The 20,105-nt window shown below is 38.1% G+C and overlaps 1 protein-coding gene across 7 annotated transcripts in view; it reads left to right on the top strand.

Moving 5' to 3' along the window:
- Positions 1-871: 871 nt before the first annotated feature.
- The window catches only part of PSPC1 (paraspeckle component 1), a 62,570-nt gene continuing 43,336 nt past the window's right edge, over positions 872-20,105 (top strand). For 5 of the 7 annotated variants that reach the window (XR_012579003.1, XR_012579004.1, XR_012579005.1 and 2 more), the window contains exons 1-6: positions 873-1,390; positions 2,999-3,300; positions 5,770-5,865; positions 6,875-7,071; positions 11,334-11,418; positions 12,346-12,454. Coding sequence is in view for 2 of the 7 variants with exons in the window: in XM_074535208.1 (XP_074391309.1) it covers positions 1,007-1,390; positions 2,999-3,300; positions 5,770-5,865; positions 6,875-7,071; positions 11,334-11,418; positions 12,346-12,454 (1,173 nt within the window). In the remaining 5 variants the exon portion in view is untranslated. Of the gene's footprint in view, positions 1,391-2,998; positions 3,301-5,769; positions 5,866-6,874; positions 7,072-11,333; positions 11,419-12,345; positions 12,455-20,105 lie in introns of all 7 variants that reach the window. The other 2 variants (XR_003379150.2, XR_003379149.2) reach the window with 1 other exon arrangement.

Below are 20,105 nucleotides of genomic sequence, written 5' to 3'. Positions count from 1 at the left end.
GTGGCCGGCAGGAGCAGGGCAGTGACCGTCCCCCTGTGCCCAGCACTGCTGAGGCCACAGCTCAAGTGCTGTGTCAAGTGTTGGGCCTCTTAATTCAGGAATGACACTGAGAAGCTGGAACTAGTCCAGAGAAGGGCAATGGAGCTGGAGAAAGGTTTGCAGAACAAGAACTGTGAGGTGTGGCTGAGGGAGCTGGGGGTGTTTAACCTGGAGAAAAGGAGTCTCGTGGGAAACCTCATCACTCTCTGCAGCTGCCTGACAGGAGGGTGCAGCCAGGTTGGGGTTGGCCTCTTCTCCCAGGCAACAGGTCATAGGACATAGCCTCGAGATGCATCAGGGCAGGTTTAGGTTGGACATCATCTCTTCACAGAAAGGGTAATTAGACATTGGAATGGCGTGGTGGTGGAATTGCTTTTCCTGGAGGTGTTTCAGGAAAGACTGGACGTGGCGCTCAGTGCCGTGGTCTTGATGACATGGCGACATTCAGCCGCAGGTTGGATTCGATGACCTCAAGAGGTGTTTTCCAACCTGATTGATTCTGTGGTTTTTGTGATTCCCTCAGCTGCTCCCGCCGCCGCCGCCTCAGCGTCTCTAGTGTCACGCCTGCCTCCCTCTCCCGCAGGGACCAAACACCCCGGGGCATCACGCCCGGCTGCCTTTCCCTCGGGAGAGATCCCAGCCAGGGGCTCCTCTGCCTGGGGACGCGCTGAGGAGACCGCTGCTCTAACACAACGCGGCAGCGCAGCCGCGGAATCACATCTGTCTCTAGAGGAGGACAGACGGCTCTCCGTGGGCCCGGGGCAGGTCCGGCCGTGCGCGGCAGCGGAGGGAGAGCGGCGGCGCGGCCGTGAGGGGGAGCGGGGCCGGGGCGGGGCTTCCCGCGGGGACGGCACAACTCGCCGGGGCTGGCGGCGGCGCCATTTTGAATTGGCTGAGGGTCGGAGGCGGCGGCTACCGAGCAGGGTTCCGCGTCCCCTGAGGGAGAAGCCGCGAGGAAGGAGCGGACATGGCCGCGAATAGGAACTTGAAGCAAGTGCGGATCGAAAACAGCTCCCCGGCGGTGCCGCTGGGCATGGTGGGGGGCGGCGGCGGCGGCAACCTGAAAGGATTGCGCGGCCTAGAAGCGGAGAGTGAGGCGGCGGCGGCGGCCATGGCTCTGGTGCCGAGCAAAGAAGGCGGCGGAGATGAGGAGCGGGAGGTTGGGTTCACCATCGATATCAAGAGCTTTCTCAAACCTGGCGAGAAGAGCTACACGCAGCGTTGCCGGCTGTTCGTGGGGAATCTGCCTACTGATATCACCGAGGAGGATTTCAAGCGCCTTTTCGAGCGCTACGGGGAGCCCAGCGAGGTCTTCATCAATCGGGACCGCGGCTTCGGCTTCATCCGCCTGGTGAGGATCCGAGCGGGCCCCTGGGGCTGTCTCTGAAAGCGAGAGGCTTCGGTCCCTCGCCCCCCGCCCCCTTCCCCTCCATTTCGGCGGGGGTAAAAAAAGGCAGCATCTGCCTCTCTTCCTCCTCGCTGCTAGCGCGGGTCCCCCCGCCTCGTCTTCCTTCTTTCCCCTCCCCGTCCGCCTCTGCACATGCAAGCCAGACCCTTGCATTCAGAGGAGTCTTCCCAGCCCCGGGCGTTTCGGTCCCCGCCTCACCCCATGGCACTTGATACGGTTAATTTTAGAGAATGGACAGGATTGTTTCCAAATACAGCTGCTCGCACATCGTGAACGCGGAACATAAAATCACGGAATTGAAAAGGTTGCGGACCGCGGGTTGTTTGAATTACTTGTGCCCAGATAAGACTAGATTTTTAGGGGTAATACAGTATTTGATTAAACGTGTTCGAGTTAAGCATGCAAAAAACCGAATCATTCGAAAAGTTTATGATATTGTATTTAAATGGTAATTTAGCGTGCGAGATTAGTTTTCACGATTGCTCTGTTTAAAATGCACAGATTTATATCATTCTGGGAATAGCTTTAGAGTGCTTTAGGTGTCTAATGATTTTTCCATGTATTTTACTGGTTAGAGTTTTTTTACTTTTTGGTTGTCATCTTAAAATACTTGTGGCATTCTGCCATGCATCTTTTACCCTGAGAATTCCCCGGCCTGAAATAGCAATTTTATGGAGGAAGTGAGATATACTTACATCTCGTTACTCGTTTTTGTGTGTAATAGAAATTAGATAGAGTTTTTATGTGACCTTCCATTTTCCATTAGGTTTAGGGAATATATATATATATATATATATATATATATATATTTTAACAGCTTGCCTAGCCTGTTGAACTGTAAAGAAATATATAAAGAATTTATAAATGTCAGGGATTGCAGGTGTCCAACCTGGTGAAGATTTTTGGAGTGAGAAAAAAGGTAGTTGTTGATTTACACAGTTTCACGGATGTGGGTGCAGAAAGCCCATTAATGTGAGACGAATGAATAGAAGAGCAAAAAAGGTAATTTCACCATTTGTTGATGAAATTTGAATTGGATATCCATTGAGGGCAAGCGCGATATTTTCACTTATTTATAAACAAAACAAAACCCCAACCCAAAATACCTTAGATCCTGTGATATTTGAATACCGTTTCCTACTGTGGGGAGCCAGACATGCAGAAAATAAACATTTGAGTAGGTAAACGTGAAAAGTATCAACTTTCCAACTCTACTCAAAACCTTTATAGAGCAGTAACATCATAATGAGAATCTGTTAAATCCTCTAATAGGCAAGAAAAGATTTGCATCTGTGTTGTTTTTAGAATAAACCATAAGGGGTAATGAATGCATTTTTTTCAGTCGGAGGACAGAGACTTTGTTGATTTGTTTGTTGTTTTTTTTGTTGTTGGCTTGATGTTTTGATTGGAGGAAGCAAGTTGAATCATCTTGTTGCCAATATGCTCAAGTGAAGGAAAACATCTTTGCTGCTTTTTGGGGGGGGGCACACAAAAGTGGTACTTGCTGTTTTTGAAAAGAAAAGATATAAAATATTTTCTATCTCTATAAAGGAATCTAGGACCTTGGCTGAAATAGCAAAGGCAGAACTTGATGGTACTATTTTGAAGAGCAGACCACTTCGAATTCGATTTGCTACCCATGGAGCTGCTTTGACTGTGAAGAACCTGTCGCCTGTGGTTTCCAATGAGCTGCTGGAACAAGCATTCTCGCAATTCGGGCCAGTGGAAAGAGCGGTTGTTGTAGTAGATGATCGAGGCAGAGCTACAGGGAAAGGTTTTGTGGAGTTTGCAGCAAAACCTCCGGCACGGAAAGCTCTAGAGAGATGCAGTGATGGGGCATTCTTGCTTACAACGTAAGTGCACAGGTTTTTGTTTGAAGTTGTGAACAAAAGTTGCATTCATGGTATTCCCTAGTTCTTACTTGGTTTTCAAATTCTCTCAAAGCCATGAGGTTAGAAAAGTGTTTTGCATGAATACCACAGATACTCTTGTTTTGTTTTTTAAAGAAAACCATCTTTCTCTGCTTACTGTTTATAAGATTTCTTATTACCATATGAGAGTCTGAGAGCAAAATTCTCGTTTTTTTCTTGCTCATATGTAATATTACTTTTCCTTCTCTATATAATAAGGCATTTTCTGTTGAGACTTTCTTTTCATTGGTTGAAGTCTTCCTGATCCCAGTAACAGTGACAAAATAATATTCCTTTGTTTCTTAACAAATCAGTGCACGACATTGCTGATATTTCTGTACACTAAAGAAAGTGTTTATACCTCAAAAATTATCTGTGGCCTGTAAGGCCAGGATTTTCTCGCGGTTTTAAAATGAAGACTGAGATTCTGAAGAGGTTGGTATATGTACCAGTGATATTTGGAAAACAATCTATTTCAAGGACAGGCAAGCTTGCAAATAGCAGCACTTCTGCAGCTCCTGTTTCCGTACTTGCCAAAGAGAGTTGTTAATTGCTGCACTTTACACAGTAGCAAGTGACATTTTCTAATGCTTTCTTAAAAACGGTGTGAAATGATACATATTTATGATTTCTTTTTATTTCTGTGATTCTCATTGGGAAAATAAGGCTGTGGTTTCACAGCATGAAAACGTGCTGCCGTTAATTGGGTTTGGAGTTCTTTTCCTGCCCTGGCTGTGCTATTCTTGAACTTCATGACAATTCCATAAGCCACTTGTGCTTGCTAAAACAACAGAAAAGCATTCATTTGTATGGGGGTCCACTGCAGTGTGCTCAAGCACAGGAAGGTGCTTGCTGATGTCAGGTCCAGCAGAGAATTAGGCAGGAGAAAATGTTGGCAGGTGAGTAAGGGGTCTGGGACTCCCAGATCTTGTGTGCTGCTGAACTGACTTCATGGTTACATAGTAAATTTAATCTGAATACATCTTTACTGTTACCCAGAGCTGCCAGCAATGTGTCCTTGTTCCCTGGGTCTTCTTGGCATGAGTAACTGAATGGAAGTGTGGTGAGCCAAACAAGGGAAGTGATGTAGTTCAGTGTTACATTAGTGCTATTCCTGGCGTGAGAGATGTGGCAGGGAAAAAGAAGCTGGGATATGAGGGGAGGGTATTCTTGTTTTGCCAGCTGGATAGATCAGTTGGATTGGAATGACCACCTAACCGTGTCCTGAGTGAATAAAAAGCACTTGATCATTTCCTTGCACAGGTGACATGTTCCTTAAGGCACAGTTGCAAAGATAATTAGCATGAATCTAAAATGCTGCTAATCTACTTTGATGTTTTGCTTCAGAGTCTAAAGTTTTACCTTTTTAAATTGAAAACTCTTTGCCTAATCAGAACATTTTCAGTTCTTGTTTAAATGTATCAAAACTAAACATTCAAAACATTAATGTTTTAACATTATTGTTTTATGTCATAACATGTTAGCACCACAGTTCAGTTGCATTTAAACAGCAGAGCTGTCAGCAATTGCCATGCAGATGCCATCAGTTGTGGTCTTTGATTCTGGGCTTCATCTTTTTAATGTGAACTTGATGCACAGAGTTAAATATATTGGAGGTCATTGGTTTTGTTTGGTTTTTTTTTCTTTTTTCCTGGTTAGGGACTGGGGCAGTAGGGGAAGATCTGAAAAGTGAAATAAAGACATGGAGCACAATAAACAAGTGCTGATGTTTTGAAAATCATGTCTCTAGTGCTCTGTGATTTGTAAGCTCTGCTCCCAGGACTGATGCAAAGAGCTGTTTACACAATTCAGAGTTTTTACACTGCTCTCTTTCGCTCATGCTTGCCAAAATATCAAGGAAGCTTTTCAGTCAGGATTCTAATTTGTGTGTGGTTGTTAAAATAATGGATTTTAAATAACTTTAGTGGAAATGTTTTTCTAATTATTGCTGTAATATTAATACTAAATTATCAAGCTGTTTTCAGTTCTAGAGTAACTTGCAGAACTAAGTTGTAGAAGTCAGTAGAAATATGAATAGGTTGTGCTGCTCTGTTTTGGGTTTGTTGCTTTCCCAGTACAATCATGGCCTCTGTGGTGCCTCACTGATAAAAACAGAAAGGTAGTTCCTTCCTAAATATTTTGTAATTATTGGTAGATGGTTTTGGTATTTTAAAAAAACAATCAGAACTGTGTCAAGTAAATTGTGGTTTCTAGGCAGAATAGCTGTATTTGGGAATAAAAACAATTCTTTTCTGAGGGTAATTGTTAAGATGGGGATTCATTGGAATTCTGAGATTTAAGACAAGACACAGGAATTACATGTTAGCTTTCTGGAGTGTTTCTTCAAAATGCTAAAATAACTTATAACTGCTTCTTTAATGATTCACTTATTAAATTGAAAATGTTTTCCAGAACACCTCGACCTGTTGTTGTAGAACCAATGGAGCAATTTGATGATGAGGATGGACTCCCTGAGAAGCTAATGCAAAAAACACAACAGTACCACAAGTAAGTTGTGGTTAGCCTTTTTTTGTAAAAGATTGTTTATATACGTAGCTACCTTTGTAAATATACACTGATTTTTACTTTTAAGTTTGTATAGCAGGAAGTAGTGCTTTTGTATGTTGTGCTGTTTTGGGTCAAAGGATTAAACAGGACCTTCCCAAATTTCCTAATCATGGTAAAATTCAGACTTGACCTGTTAGTTGAACATCTGTGCATTTAATGTAGTAGAGAGATTCTTGGCCTACACTGCAGTCAGTAGGAGCTTGTTGCCAGCTAATGATAGTCTTTTATGGATTAGAGGTGTGGTCTAATCCTACAGAGATTTTGGATAGCCACAGATCCTTATGTTCTCTGCATAGCCCCTGAACTGTTTGCAGCCTCCCTGGCGTGTAAATCTTTACTGCTTCCACAGCTGAGGTAAAACTTTGAGCATGACATGAGAAAGTGAATCTCAATCATGAGATAGAAGTCCCCATATCTGAAAATACTAATTTTTAATATTGTAATTTGCCATTCATGTTGCTTGAATCTAAAATGTTGATTTTGAGACTGTAGAATACCACTTCTTAAAAATTTGTCATTGTTAGGTACAATATTAGTGTTAGAATGGGAAATGTGGGCTCATTTTAATGGCTGCAGATTCCAGCTATTATTCTGGGCTGTCTAGTAAGCATTGATATTTATCTAAATAACTAGTTTAGTGGATTGACTGCTTGATTTAGAAAGCTGAACACTATCAATCTAGTGTTGCAACTTAGTATTTTGTATTGATGTCAATACAAATTTTTATCTTAAATAAATTGAATCTTTATTTGGGCAATTTTTGGAAAAGTGCCTTTTTACTTTTCTTAATGTCTGATTTAAGCTTTGGTTTAGAATGTAGTCATCTGACAGGTTGATAAAAAGTGAGATCTACACTTGAAGTGGTTGTGTTGTGTATACATTCTGTGGCTGTTACAGCTGTTGATCTAAATGTGTCCTTCTGTACATTTTAATGCAAAATTTTCATTAGGGAAAGAGAACAGCCTCCACGCTTTGCTCAGCCTGGAACATTTGAGTTTGAGTATGCTTCACGGTGGAAGGCTCTTGACGAGATGGAAAAGCAGCAGCGGGAACAGGTTGACAGGAACATTAGAGAAGCCAAAGAGAAGCTTGAGGCAGAAATGGAAGCAGCTAGACATGAGCATCAGCTGATGCTGATGAGGCAAGGTAAAACCAGATCATTTACCGCTATGGAATTTGTTTTCTCACAGATGGGTTTTTTTTGTGTAGCATATTGAGCTCTATACTTGGACCTTTTGCTGGTCAGCATTTAATTAAATGCATTTAACTGAGAAAAAGGAAGGAATAATTCTCTGTACACATATTCCTTGATGATTTGCAGAAATTAATTAAGAATTTCATAAAGAAGTGATTGTCTGTTTTCTTCACTTCCTAAATTTATCTTTAGTAAAAATTTACTTCGCCTGTTTTTCCTGAACAGGCATACGTGCTCCCAGTGTGGAGCCATGCTGTTTTTATAAGGTCTTGTCTTGTACAGAGCAGAAGGTCTTATGCAGAAGATAATAACATAAAAGCTTACCTATATAATAACATGTAAAGCATACAGAGTGTAATGACATAGAAAACTGTTTTGAAGTTCCAGATAGTTGCTGCAGCACCTGAAATGGCAACTGTTTCTTGGTTTATTTTCCAAGAACAACTGTTGAAGCACTGTGTTTCCTTGTAAGCACAGGTGTGTATTAGAGGTGAGGAATGTGCAGGTTAATATGATCCAAGATTGCTGCTGACAGTACAAAGTGCAGCCCTCCTTGGCAGCTGGACACACATTGTAATTTTGTGTGTATGCATGACTGAGATTTTTAAAGATGGTTCAGTGCTTAAATTACAGGTTGGATAAATCTACTGTTGACTTATCTAATAGTTAATATTTAACAATGCTAATAGTCCAGTTCCAGAACTCATGCTCTTTAATTTCCTTTGAATTTATTCACCTGTTGCTTGGATTTGAGGGCAAGATTAGAGATTACTTTGTCTTAAATTCATGTCTTAATTATGTGTTAAGCTGAGACAAGATTACGGTGGCCTCTTCATTAAGATAGAAGAAATGGTAAAACATGGGAAAACATCTTTGTGGTTTTGGATATTAGGATTTCTTTTAAGGACAACCTGAAAGAAAAGTGTTGGGAATTTAGCTGCTAGAAAATGGAAAAGTACAAAACCATGGCTAATTCCAAGTCCTGCACCTGCACAGATAGCAGTGTCCTTGGGCCTAGCTGTGGTAGGATAACAAACAGTGAGAGAGACATGAGAAAAGACAGATGTAACCCCTAAGGAATGAGGAAGAGTTGATGGTATAGTTTAACCAATAGATTGCTTAGCTTACAGAGTATTCATAAGCTTATTACTCGCTGTATAAGTGTCTGATGCTCTCTTCAATAAACGGGATTTGCTTATCACTCATATGGAGTGTCTGAGTCTCCCCTCACCGACAAATGGCTCGACCCCTGACAAAGGCCCTCATTTCTCTGTGACAGAAAAGGTATTCTGCTTTTTGAATATTTGTGAAATGCCAGTTTTGTATAAAAAAGAGAGAATTGTTCTTCCATTGGAAAGCCACTAAAACATGAAAGCATGTGGTGCTACTATTCCAGTGAGGAAATACATTTCTTTTAGTGTAGGAGGAGAGCTTTTCCCCCTCGTAGTTTGGTTAGCAGAGAACCTCTTTGGTACCACATAACTCAGAAGTTTGTTAGATAGTTGGGTTTCTTCTTGGTTATCTGCTGACACTTACTTTTCAGAGCTCTAGAGATCAGTAAGAATTCCCTCTGTTTTAATCTTCTCAATTCTTCAGCTTCAGTATGCATGAAAATAAGGTGGTTTTTTCACTTGTATTTATTTTTGGAGATACCTTCCTCTTGTTGCTCTGAACAGTGGGTCTAAGTTCATGCCATGCCAAGAGTATTGCTTATATTAATTGCATGACAGGATTGCAGTGCTGTGACTGCATCACTGGCACTCTTGTGCCGGGAATGGCACAGGAACAGGCAGCAGGCAGTATTGTGGAAAGAGCAAAGAAGGCTTTATTCAAGAGAGATATGATACATTCTGTTAGGTTGTCTAGTTAACAATAACACCTTTCTCATACTCTGTCCTTGAGAAGAACAGAATGATGAAGCAGCAAAACACCACCTGCAGATTGTTTATGCTTAACAAGTTATCATCCTTACAACTTCCTGAAAGTTCTCAAAAGCTGCTGTGAGAAACGTTTGCTGTTTCTCTCTCTCTGTCCCATGGCATCCACACACCACAGGATTGTGTAGAAAGATGCAATGAAGTTTTTAAGGCGCCAGAACCTAGAATTAATAGTTTTGTATCCCTGGTGCATGAAGTTAAATTTAAAGATGTGTTGAAGTCATTATGAAATATGAAATAAAATAGAAAATGTCATGTTTTAGTTGTGTAGGAGTTAAAAGAAAGACAGGAAGGATGAGCTTACTGGTCCATATACTCTAGCAGGTGAAGGTTGTGTTCAAACTGCTCCACGAGAGCTAGTAGGACTGGAGCTCTAGAACGTATTGGTTTGAGTACTCAGGTTTTTGTGGTGTGGTATTAATTCTGAAGGTGGATTTAATTCTTCTGATACATGTAATTTTTCACTTTGAAGTGTCATATTTTGACAGACTGAGTCAGAAGTAATTTGTAAAGCAGAGTACGTGTTTCCATGTGTAAGTAAATTGCATGGTATTTCTGATCTATGTACTGGTGGTATGCATCAAACATTTGTAAATATTCTCTGGTAATAATGGTTAAATAGATTATGAAAATACTGGAAAACATGACTGAATTTAACCAGAAGCTTAATTTTTGTATCAATTATATGGAAGCTTGGCATTTATTTTCCATCTTTAGCATTTTCCATCTTTAGAAAAATCAGTAGTTAAAATTGCTAAAAGTCTTTGTGGAGTTGATATTCCAGCTTGTAGGATTAACTTCTGAGGTGAGAGAACACCTTCACCTTCTGCTGTCTGCTATGTTAGAAACTTGTAGGTAAAACAAAGCCCTTGTCCTTTTACAAGCACAAGAAAATGCAGAGGCTAATGATAATGCTCTCAGTTTGTTTTCTTTTTTTCCCACAGCTGCTTTAGTGCAGATTTTTTTCTGCTCAGAGAAAGGGCCTGTCAATCAAGAATTGCCAGCATTACAGGTCCTTTAATATGAATGGCTCTTGTGCAGGGTTGGAACCTCTATATGTGTGTTTTCATCCAGTATAGCAGGCTTTCTGCCAAGATTCAGCATTGTCCAATGATACTGAATCATAATTTGCTATGTTGAACTTTCAACATACTAACAGTTTCAGGAAAGGCAATAAACTATGCTGTGGAGAAAAATTAGGAGAACAATGAGAAAAGTAGAGTGCTGCACCTTAAGAACAAAGGACAGTAAATGGTAGTGGGAGAGAGAAAGTAGGAAATCTCGGTCCTGTGTGCACAAGAAATAGGGAATGCTGTATAAATTTGGAAGAAGAAAGAGCTAAAAAGGAAGCATATTTCCCATAGTGGACAGTGTTGTGTACAAGTTGGAGGAAACTGATTTGCATAGCTAAGAAGAGATTTTAATTAATGTAGTAAAGAAATGCACAGAGAAAGAGTGCTGACCAGTTGAAGTAAAGCATGAAAGCCATGTAATGGACAGTATTGGAAAATGTTACTTGTAGTTTCTATAAATAGTATCATGTGGCCAATAGCCTATGTAGTCAAAAAATAAAAAAACCTGCTTTCTAACAAATGGTAAAATTCATTGAAGAAAGCAGAGATTTCCAGGTAGAAATCAATAATGTGACTGGTCAGCAAAAGGAATTACTGTGAGTTATGCTGTGTTTTTTAAGGACATTTGAAGTGCTTCATAGGAGGCTGTGGCTGTGCCTTTTTTGTAGGGTCATTTGTAAGCTGCACTAAGCAGAGCCATGATAGAGCTTCGTGGAGGTTCAGCCTTCCTTCATGCACCTGAAATTCGTATGACTTCCCTTGCTCTGATGTGTGCCATGCAGGGGTCTGCAGTAGGTAGTGGAGAGCACAAAAGTCCATAAATATTGTAGTGGTTTTCTTGGTAGTGGGACTTTAGCAGTATAAAACATGAGAAAATTGATGCCCTGTCCTAGATGTAAAACCAGGATGTGATTTAAGGGATTAAGAGAGGTTTTTTTCCTTTTCTTTGAGAACTTAAAACTTTTGTTTCTGTAACCTACTCTGGGGTCTTTGCCCATTTTGTACTTTTCTATGTTTGTAAGCCACAGATCCAGTGTTTTTTTTCAAGTACTTAGCTTTATGGAAAGAGATGAGTTAAATGCATTGAAATTTGGTTTAAAACCTTGAATGTTAGAACTGTAATCTGACAGTAATAACAAATTTCGTGTTGCCACATGATTGATTGACAGCTTTTATATTTAAATGCACTTTTAATTCCGTTAGATCTCATGCGTCGTCAGGAAGAATTGAGGCGCTTGGAAGAGCTTCGAAACCAAGAACTTCAAAAACGCAAGCAGATACAGCTGAGGTATTTTGTCTTCTACTGTGCACAAGTGTGGCATGCAGCCACTGTAGGCCTGCATGAATTTAGATATGTTAGCTCAACTGGCTTCTCCAAAGCATAATAGGTGATGTTTCTGATAATATAATGCAATATAAAAGATTATTTTCGAGTGTTGCTTGATTTTTTTCACTTATTTGAGCTCTGCTAATTTTGTTGTAAATATCTGAGATGTCTAAATAGCATTGAAATGTCAGCCTATTTTTTTGTTTCATATTTCTTTTAACATGACCAGAGCATTGCTGTAATAGATAGGAACATACTTCTAAATTTTATGGGCAGCTGATCTGCATGTAGAATCATAGCATTGCAATCTTATAGTCTGATACAGGATTTTTGGAAGTTTTTTCACTTGATATTCTTGTTGTTGAAAACAGTTTTTCTTTTAGGATTTGATTCATGTGAATAATTGTTTTAATGCGTCTTCTAAAGTTTAAGAAAATAGGCATAGTCTCTTCATATTGATTTATACTTTTTGTTAAATATCACAATAAGTGTCAGTAAGATAAAAAGAACAGCACAAACACATCTCAGAATTAAAAATTGTGTCTTTTGGCACTGTTGAAATGTTTTAATCCATGGTGGCTTCTTTAAAACTGGAATATTTTAACTTGTTTACTGATACTAGCTGGAAGAGTAGGTATAGAATGTATTGGTATTAAAATTACTTGTATTCCAGTAAAAAAAAAAACAAAAAAAAACAAAAAAAAACACCCCAAACCAAAACTTCAAAAGTAATCAAACTCATCAAGTTGAGTAGATTAGTGCCTTGCACTGTGCAGAAAAATAAATAATGGCCAGTTTTGTTTATATGCGTGATCTTACCTCTGAGGCTGAGTGCAAACCTAAGCAGGTCAAGAGACTAAGCTGACATAATTTTGAAAAATACCCTAGACATGAAGAAGAGCACAGACGTCGGGAAGAGGAGATGCTACGCCAGAGGGAGCAGGAGGAATTACGACGACAGCAGGAGGGAGGATTTAAGCCAAATTTCATGGACAATGTAAGTGCAGTTCTATGGTGAAAGTCCAAATTGCAAAAGAATTTTTTCATTACATTATTTTTATACTAGTCATTGAACTGCCATCTTCTTGTTGGCTGTTTTCAATTCAGTATTTCATGCTCCCTGAGCAAATTGCTGCATATTCAGTAGTGTAGTTACTCTTTTGTATGATGACATCACTCTTATTTTTCCAACAAGCTAGTGATGTAACACTTCCATCAAGTGAAGGTGCTCAGATACTAACTTTTTTTACTTGGGAATTGAAATGTTTCAGTAAATTAATTTTTCTAAGTGGGAGGTGATAGGAATCACCCATCCTTATGTGCCCTGCTCTACCTGAAGGTTTAAATTTTAAACCAGTTAATGCTGCTAAACTTGTTTGAATTACTGGTTTTGGTTTATGCTTAACTTACTAAGAAAGTTTTCAGAAACAAAAAGGGCAATATTAATTTCATATGGAGCCTAAAATCACTCTCCCTTTTGACCCTGTGTAAAACTAGATGAGGAGAACATCCAAATCATTACTAAAGCAGACTTGAAGATTATAATGGTGAGGGAAAATTTGTCCTCACTATAATCTGTACGTTATTTATATTAGTAGTTTATGTATGCTCTGCCTCTCGAGACTCATCCTGCAGGACTAATGAAATAGTGCTATCAGAGGAGTCAGATTTGAAATTTTTTTGGTTAAAGGGTATGACTTTTTTTCTACCAACCACATCAGTTCAGTGAATGCAAACTGTGTTGCAAATGCTTTAGTTTCTCTTGAGTAGGATGCCTTTTACTATAAGAGCTATTCCTAGTGAGGAAATAATGAATAAGCAATTCACACAATGCTCTTTTACATTATTAAAACAACTGTAGTTTGCAGGAGGGGATTTTGCTCCCCTTCACAGGTGCAACTTCATACATCAATGAGAAATGAGCTGGTTTCTCAGCTGCTTCCTGTGAAAGAAAAACCTGGTTTACATTCTATACCATGAAATTTTCTGTAGGGTTGTGAAGAATTTATTATGTATCTTGAGACATCCTGAGAGGTGTTAGAAAATAAATTATTTTGTCTTGTCAGCAGGACATTTTTCCCCTTGTCTGTCCCTTAGTTTTTTAGTAAAGATGGGGAGGAAGCAAAATAGTTCCTTTGATTTTATTAACAGGTGTGATTTGGTTTTGCTCACTGTGTTTTGAGGGACTCGCATCCAATGTAGATGGTAATTTATTTCCATATGTTCTCACTGTCAAAGAAAACTGCTTTCAGCACATCTTTTCTTCAAGGAAATGAAGACCAAGGATTCAGAACTCATACTGTCCTTTAGTGTTTTTCAGATATTATCAAACATAATTGGGGAAATAGCATGTTACAGTCGTCTCATGTAATTTAGAAATAGCACTTACTGATGACTTCTGTAGTGCCAAATGTGAAATTTCACATCACTCTAATATCCTAATGTAGCATCTTTTGGGGTTGCCTGACTTTCTGACCCTGTGAGCTACTTGTCAAAACTTCCTGGCTCCTGTGAGACCCGTGATTCTTGCTGCAGGGAGCTGCTGTAATAGCAAACTGGGGAGCCAGCCCACAGCTCTGGGATGGCAGTAGCTCCATCAGATCCCATTGCTGTTAGGAAGCTGTGGCCTGTGTTCTGCAGCTTGGAGCAGGGAAAACTAGATCACGTTGGCCACCAAAGCCTTTACTGCTTTATTCTTACATCTGTCTTGAGATAGGAGTATTTAGTCTCTGTGCTTAAATTGCTTACCACAGTTTGTCCATCCTTGTTGCTTATCTAAATTTTTAAATTCCAAACCCTACATGAATAGAAACTGTTAAAGTTGGTGTGCTGAACTTGGCAAAAATGTAGGATAAAAGGTGGAGAAGAGTGGTTCAAATGGAAATCACTTCAGTCACTATGCATAATTTTCATGGCTTTTATACGTCAATTTTTTTTGAGGTGAAAGGTAGAAGAGTGCTTTGAAAGAGTGTAGCTTTGCCACTCTCATGCATTACTGAAATGGTGTGTTCATCTGGACCTAATTAATACACTGCAAGAATATATACATGTGGTTTTGCAGTAACAGCCCTACAAAAAGCTTTTTAAATTAGATAAAAAGGACTGTAGAGTACAGGTGTTGTTTTTAATCATCATATGAAATTGAAGTGGCATATACAATGATACATAATGAAAAAAATGTATTTTTAAGATTAGTCTTTAGTGTTCTGGTTATGTCTTAGGTTTTACTTCTCATGCTCTTTAAAGCAGGAAAATTGAAACAAAATAGCAAGTGATGTGTTTACTTTCTTTAGCAACAGTTTCTAATGAGGGCAGCAGTGTGACTAAGCATTTTTTAGATGCTTGTTTTAAGATGTATTTAGATAACTAGTTGTATAGTGTGAATGAGAGTTGAAAAAGCCTTTGCATTTTGCAGCAGAGAAAAACTGTAAGCTTTTTCTGGAGATTGCAAAATGACACATGAAACCTGATTTCAGCTTAGAATTTCTTATACAACTAATTCGGTTTTATTTTTTCTTACTAATACTTGTTTACTGTGAACAGATTCCATCTTGCACTTACTTCTACTCTCAGATAACTACTGTACATGTACTGGGAAAGTTATTCTCTATTTTCAGAGATTAAAAGTTGACTCTTGGTGAGAATTGCATTTTTTGATACTGTTGGATAGTACTGTTGGATAATTTTTACCATATCAAGTCTTGATAAACTTTTCTGGCATTATGCCTACAACCTAGTAAAGTCTTCTGCCAACAATGTATTTAGCAGGACAATAATAATTGTTTCTAATCATTGTTTTTGTTTCTTAAAAGCTTTGAAAAGTAAGCTTCCTTCACTTACATCCTATCACTTTTTACTGGTCAGTCTAAAACAGGAAGATAAATGGTAAGTGCAATGGCAACCAGAATTGGACCCTCTCATGTAAGGCTGCAGTATTAGGCTTTCCTATTGAAAGTTTCTATCTGTGTCTTTTCCCTAACTCATTAAACTTGGATTTATTAAAATTATAACTACTTTTGAGAAACATCTTGTAATCAAGTTTAATGCAGGTAGCAGTTATTTGATTTTATTACAGATGATAAAAATATTATCTGTGAGAGGATTTATTTTCCTGGAGCATTCTTGTTGCTGGTGATGATGAACATTAGAAATTTGATTGCATTGATTGTTAATATAATGGACAGCCTGATGATGCCTAAACAATTTATTATTCTATTTGTGTGATCTCTACTAGATAAATTATGAATAAATACTTTCATATTGGTTAGGGTTTTTCCCTTCCTTGCTACAAGTCAGTTAGTTGAAATGTGCTGTTATAGCTCAACAATTTATATGCATTCTGATTTCACAGTAGCTTAATTGGGAAACTAATTTTCCAGTAGTATTTTGCTAATTTTTATTTTGCATACATTCTTCTGGCTGAAAGAGGAACTTGATGATGGTGATTTATTTTGCAACAGCACAAATATTTTTTTAAATAGAAGATACTTCTGTGTGCCAGTAATACATTAATTACTCAAATATGCAATGGTTATTATCCAGTTATGGATGGCTTGCTTTGATTTACATTGTTGAATCTCAATCAGAGGCATTCTACAAAATAATTCCTGTTCCAAGACCTGCTTTTATTTGTGTCACCAACTTAGTGTTTTGGATTTAGTGTATTAAAATAGCTTCTATGTGTCTAAAACAGAGACCGGAAATACGTAGGAGTTGTAATCCTGGTTTTATGTGGATGGATTTACTTCTGTAGCAACACTGTGAAATAGTGTTGGGTGGGTATTGTACTAGTGAAGCAATAGCTGTAATAGCAGCCTTAAACTTACCTCTCTTCTTACTGGTAGTTTAAAGAGGGAATTGAGATTTTTGGACATCTTTGCCTACTTCCCTCCAAGGAAAACCCCTTTTTGAATGTGTAAGGGACTGTTTCCTGAGATTTCTTCAGTTTCAATTTCTAAATGCTTGCTGGTTTTTTCATGTAAGACTTTTTTGTATGTTAAATAGTTTTCTTTTGAATCTCATAGTCTTTTCAGGAATTTTTACTAGATGTTGTTTTGCTTTCCTTTGGTTTTTCTTGCAGAAGCATTGCTCTCAAGTATGGTGAGTAATTATCAGCATAACGTGTCAGCTGCTAAAGCAGTGGAGATGCTTCAACAGCAGGGATTGTAGTGGACTTGGATCAAAAACTGTAAGACAGATGAGAGCAAGAAAGTAGAAAGACATACTGCAAAACAGCAATGATGTTTATAGATTCAGGAATGCTATCACAACATAGTTTTTGTTCTAAGAGTTTGGTCCTTTGGAGCAGTTTATAAATATAGTTTTCCATTTCTTACTGTTTGGAGCCCTATGGAGGCATGTCTTATCCCTCACTTCTAGGTTCACTTGCAAGTTAAGCATTAGGCATGTTTTAAACAAGACTGTCAGATTTCCTTGAACTTCAGTAATTCAGGACTAGGTTTTTGCACTTCTTGCCTGTTTAGGAGAATAGAGCTGTGTTTTGTTCCTGTCTTTTCATAGCATTGTGCTCATAAGCTCCAGTAATGTAAGCAGTTAGAATTTTCACTGAATGGTGAATTTTTTCTTACCTAACTCAAAACTAAACTAAGGCAGATGCCCAATAATAAAATAATGAAACATTTCTAAGAATCTTTTCAAATTTGATAAGTCTTCTAACAATTAATGGTGGTTGTTTTATCCTGACAGCCTCGTATACTGAATGAAGCTAATGGTGGTGAAGTTGTGTGAGTTCATATGAATAAAATCTCAGTTTCTTGCTGCTTTATAAAAGCTCTTCTGTAGAGTGGGATTGGGTGAGATGAATTGCATCCTTACTGCAGTCCAGTGTATACATAGTTCATGTATGACACCTTGAAGGCTTTTTAAGGTAAAACTAGCTTGAAAAAAGACAAATCATTAAATGCAGAACTAAAACACACCAACCTGACAAAATACTGCTTTTCTTTGCAGTGGTTTTATTTCAGTGATCAAGTTTCTTCCTATGCGTAAATCAACACAGGATAGGCCTTTAACCAGGCATTCTATAAATACATAGTTTGTGGTTTTGTGGGCAGTCTTAGTTTTGGCAGTAGCACTAAATTATATTTATTTTTTCATGAGCGATGTACATCAGTAGACAGATTCTTAAATCATGCATTTCTTCTGTTCCATGATGTTTCAGATACTAAATTAGTTGCTTTGGGCAAGAATAATACTTCCTTAACAAGCCTTAAAATATTCAATTTGTATTTCAGCAACTAAATAAATTATTTTGAGCCTTTAATTGCATTGTCAGGTAAAAAAAACTTTAGCTGTCATATCTGCTTTTAGTATGAGAAGACATTGCATGGAAATCAATGCAGATCTTAAGGTATCTTTTTGTAATGTATTATGTGCTTATATGTATTAAATGAAGGTGTTTGTGGAATAAGTTCTTTTGGTTGTAAGTATTTCATGACCATTTTAGGATGGTTGATAATTGATTTTCTAGGTCGTGTTCTTATGTATGTGAAGGATGCTACTTCAAGTAATTTTTCAGTACCAGTTTTTAGGCAGTGTGATATTTTTGTATTATATCTAGGAGACTAATTTTTTGCTCTGTTGCAGTCGTCTTCTAAATTGGAAAGTACCAATGTGTACTTTGTGAACTCACAAACAGAACAAGTGACTATTCACAAGTGATTTTTATAGTTTATTCTGTTGTCAGATGTGCGGTCATCTCCAATATGAATTTAGGTGTCGTGCTACTGCTTTTAAGCTTTCCCAAATTTGTTCTTTTCTACAGTAATTGATAGAGAATTTTCTGTCCATGTTCTTTAGATTATCTGGTTTTGTTTATAACCTTAATTTCTCTTAGAAACTGACTGATGATTGGGATGCTAAAATAACACTGTCCAGATGCTGCTTATGTAATGGCAAAATTACATTAGTCGTCGTCAGTCTCAGTGTTTCATGAGGCCTCAGCTGTAGCAGATGCCATTTTTATTCAATTATTGATGGAAAGACCTCAAATGCATCTGTACGTGTTTATAGAATACTCCATTTGCATACTTGACTTTTTCTGTTTGATGGATAAAAATGAAAAAATCTAATCAAAAGCAGATTTTATATGCCTATATTCTATATTTTACTATTTCTGAAAATTGTTGCTGCTCACAATTTGAAATAAATGATAAACTAAATGAATGATAAATGAATGATAAACAAAATAATCTTATTCAAGTTAGAGTTCTTCAGTTTTTCATATTCTGCCAAGCAACAGTACTTAGAAAATAAGTAACTTAAAAAATTTATTTATGTGTTTGATAAATGCCATATATATTTGAAGAAGATGAAATTAATGTTTGCCTTAATAATTTTCATTTTTTCTTCCTCAGCTACTGGAGTTAAGTTTGACTTGGAGTTTGTACACGTATTTACCCAGACTAAGAAGAAACTAACTTTCAGTTTCAGTTGTCTGCTTGGTACTTATTTCGGACCCATCCACCTCTCTAAACTTGAGATCTTGCATGGTGGCACTGAGACTTGCAATCAAAATACATTCCTCTGCTTAGAACAGTTTGTCTTTGCTCAAGGGATCTGGGTTTAAAGAAAGAATAAAATGCCCAAGAAGCAATAAGTGTGATTTCTGTAGAAATAGTATTTTTGCATGCAAGGAAACCTGTTAATGGGTCTGTTGCATAGTGTGGAGGAAGCCTGTTTAGTGACCTGGTTTCTGTCTCTCAAGCCAGTGCCTTCCACATAGTTTTTTTTCTTAAATGTGGCCTTTTGATTAGCCTCTAGCATTTTACTTCAGTAGCTCTCACAGAGCAGAAAATATTAATAGTGGCAGTGAACTGATGGAAATAAATATAAATTTACTTAGTGCTGTTACCTGTCTATTGAAACCAGGATGTTGTTTTTAAAATTAAAATAGTTATTATTTTTCTCATGAATATTTCACAAGCCTCCTTGTCAAATTATTTTTTCTTATTACTGGAGGTAGTGCTTGTTTTGGGTTATTAAATCATCCATGAGGAAAATGGAGTTTAAATCTGATACTTCTGACTTCCATCAAGTACACTTTAATTGTGCAAAGATTGGGTATTATTTTCCAATTAATTAGCACTTTTAATAAATAGTAGGTTTTGGTAAGAAGATGAGTTTCAGTAGAACTGTTTTGTAACTGATTTTGTTCAGATGGGGAGTTCAGTAGAAACTGAAGCCTAAAGAGTCAGTTAAATATATTTGAGATTTACTATTCAAAGATGTTTCTGCCTGAACATAATCTTAAAATCACAGCATGGTTTGGTTTGGAAGGGGCCATTAAAGGCCTCTAGTTCATTGCCTTCTGCAATGAGCAGGGGCATCTTAAGCTACTTTAGGTTGCTCAGAGCCCCATCCAGTCCTTAATGCTTCCAGAGATGGGGCATCCACCACCTGTCTGGGCAACTTGTTCCAGTATTTGTTTGCTCTCATTGTAAAAAAAAATAAAAATTAAGTTCCTTTCACCTAGTTGGAATAGCCACTCAGTTTAAGGTTATCACCCCATGTCCTGTCACAACGGGCCCTACTAAAACATTTGTCACTGTTCTGATTTCCTACAGTGGCTGATGGCTCATTAGCTCAGGCCTAGAATTGTGCTTGCATTAGTTTTGTTCTGTACATGA

Source organism: Zonotrichia albicollis, chromosome 2, assembly GCF_047830755.1.
Source record: "Zonotrichia albicollis isolate bZonAlb1 chromosome 2, bZonAlb1.hap1, whole genome shotgun sequence".
NCBI classification, from domain to species: domain Eukaryota; kingdom Metazoa; phylum Chordata; class Aves; order Passeriformes; family Passerellidae; genus Zonotrichia; species Zonotrichia albicollis.
The sequence above is the reverse complement of the archived record's forward strand: the minus strand, read 5'-3'. Positions and strand labels throughout refer to the sequence as shown.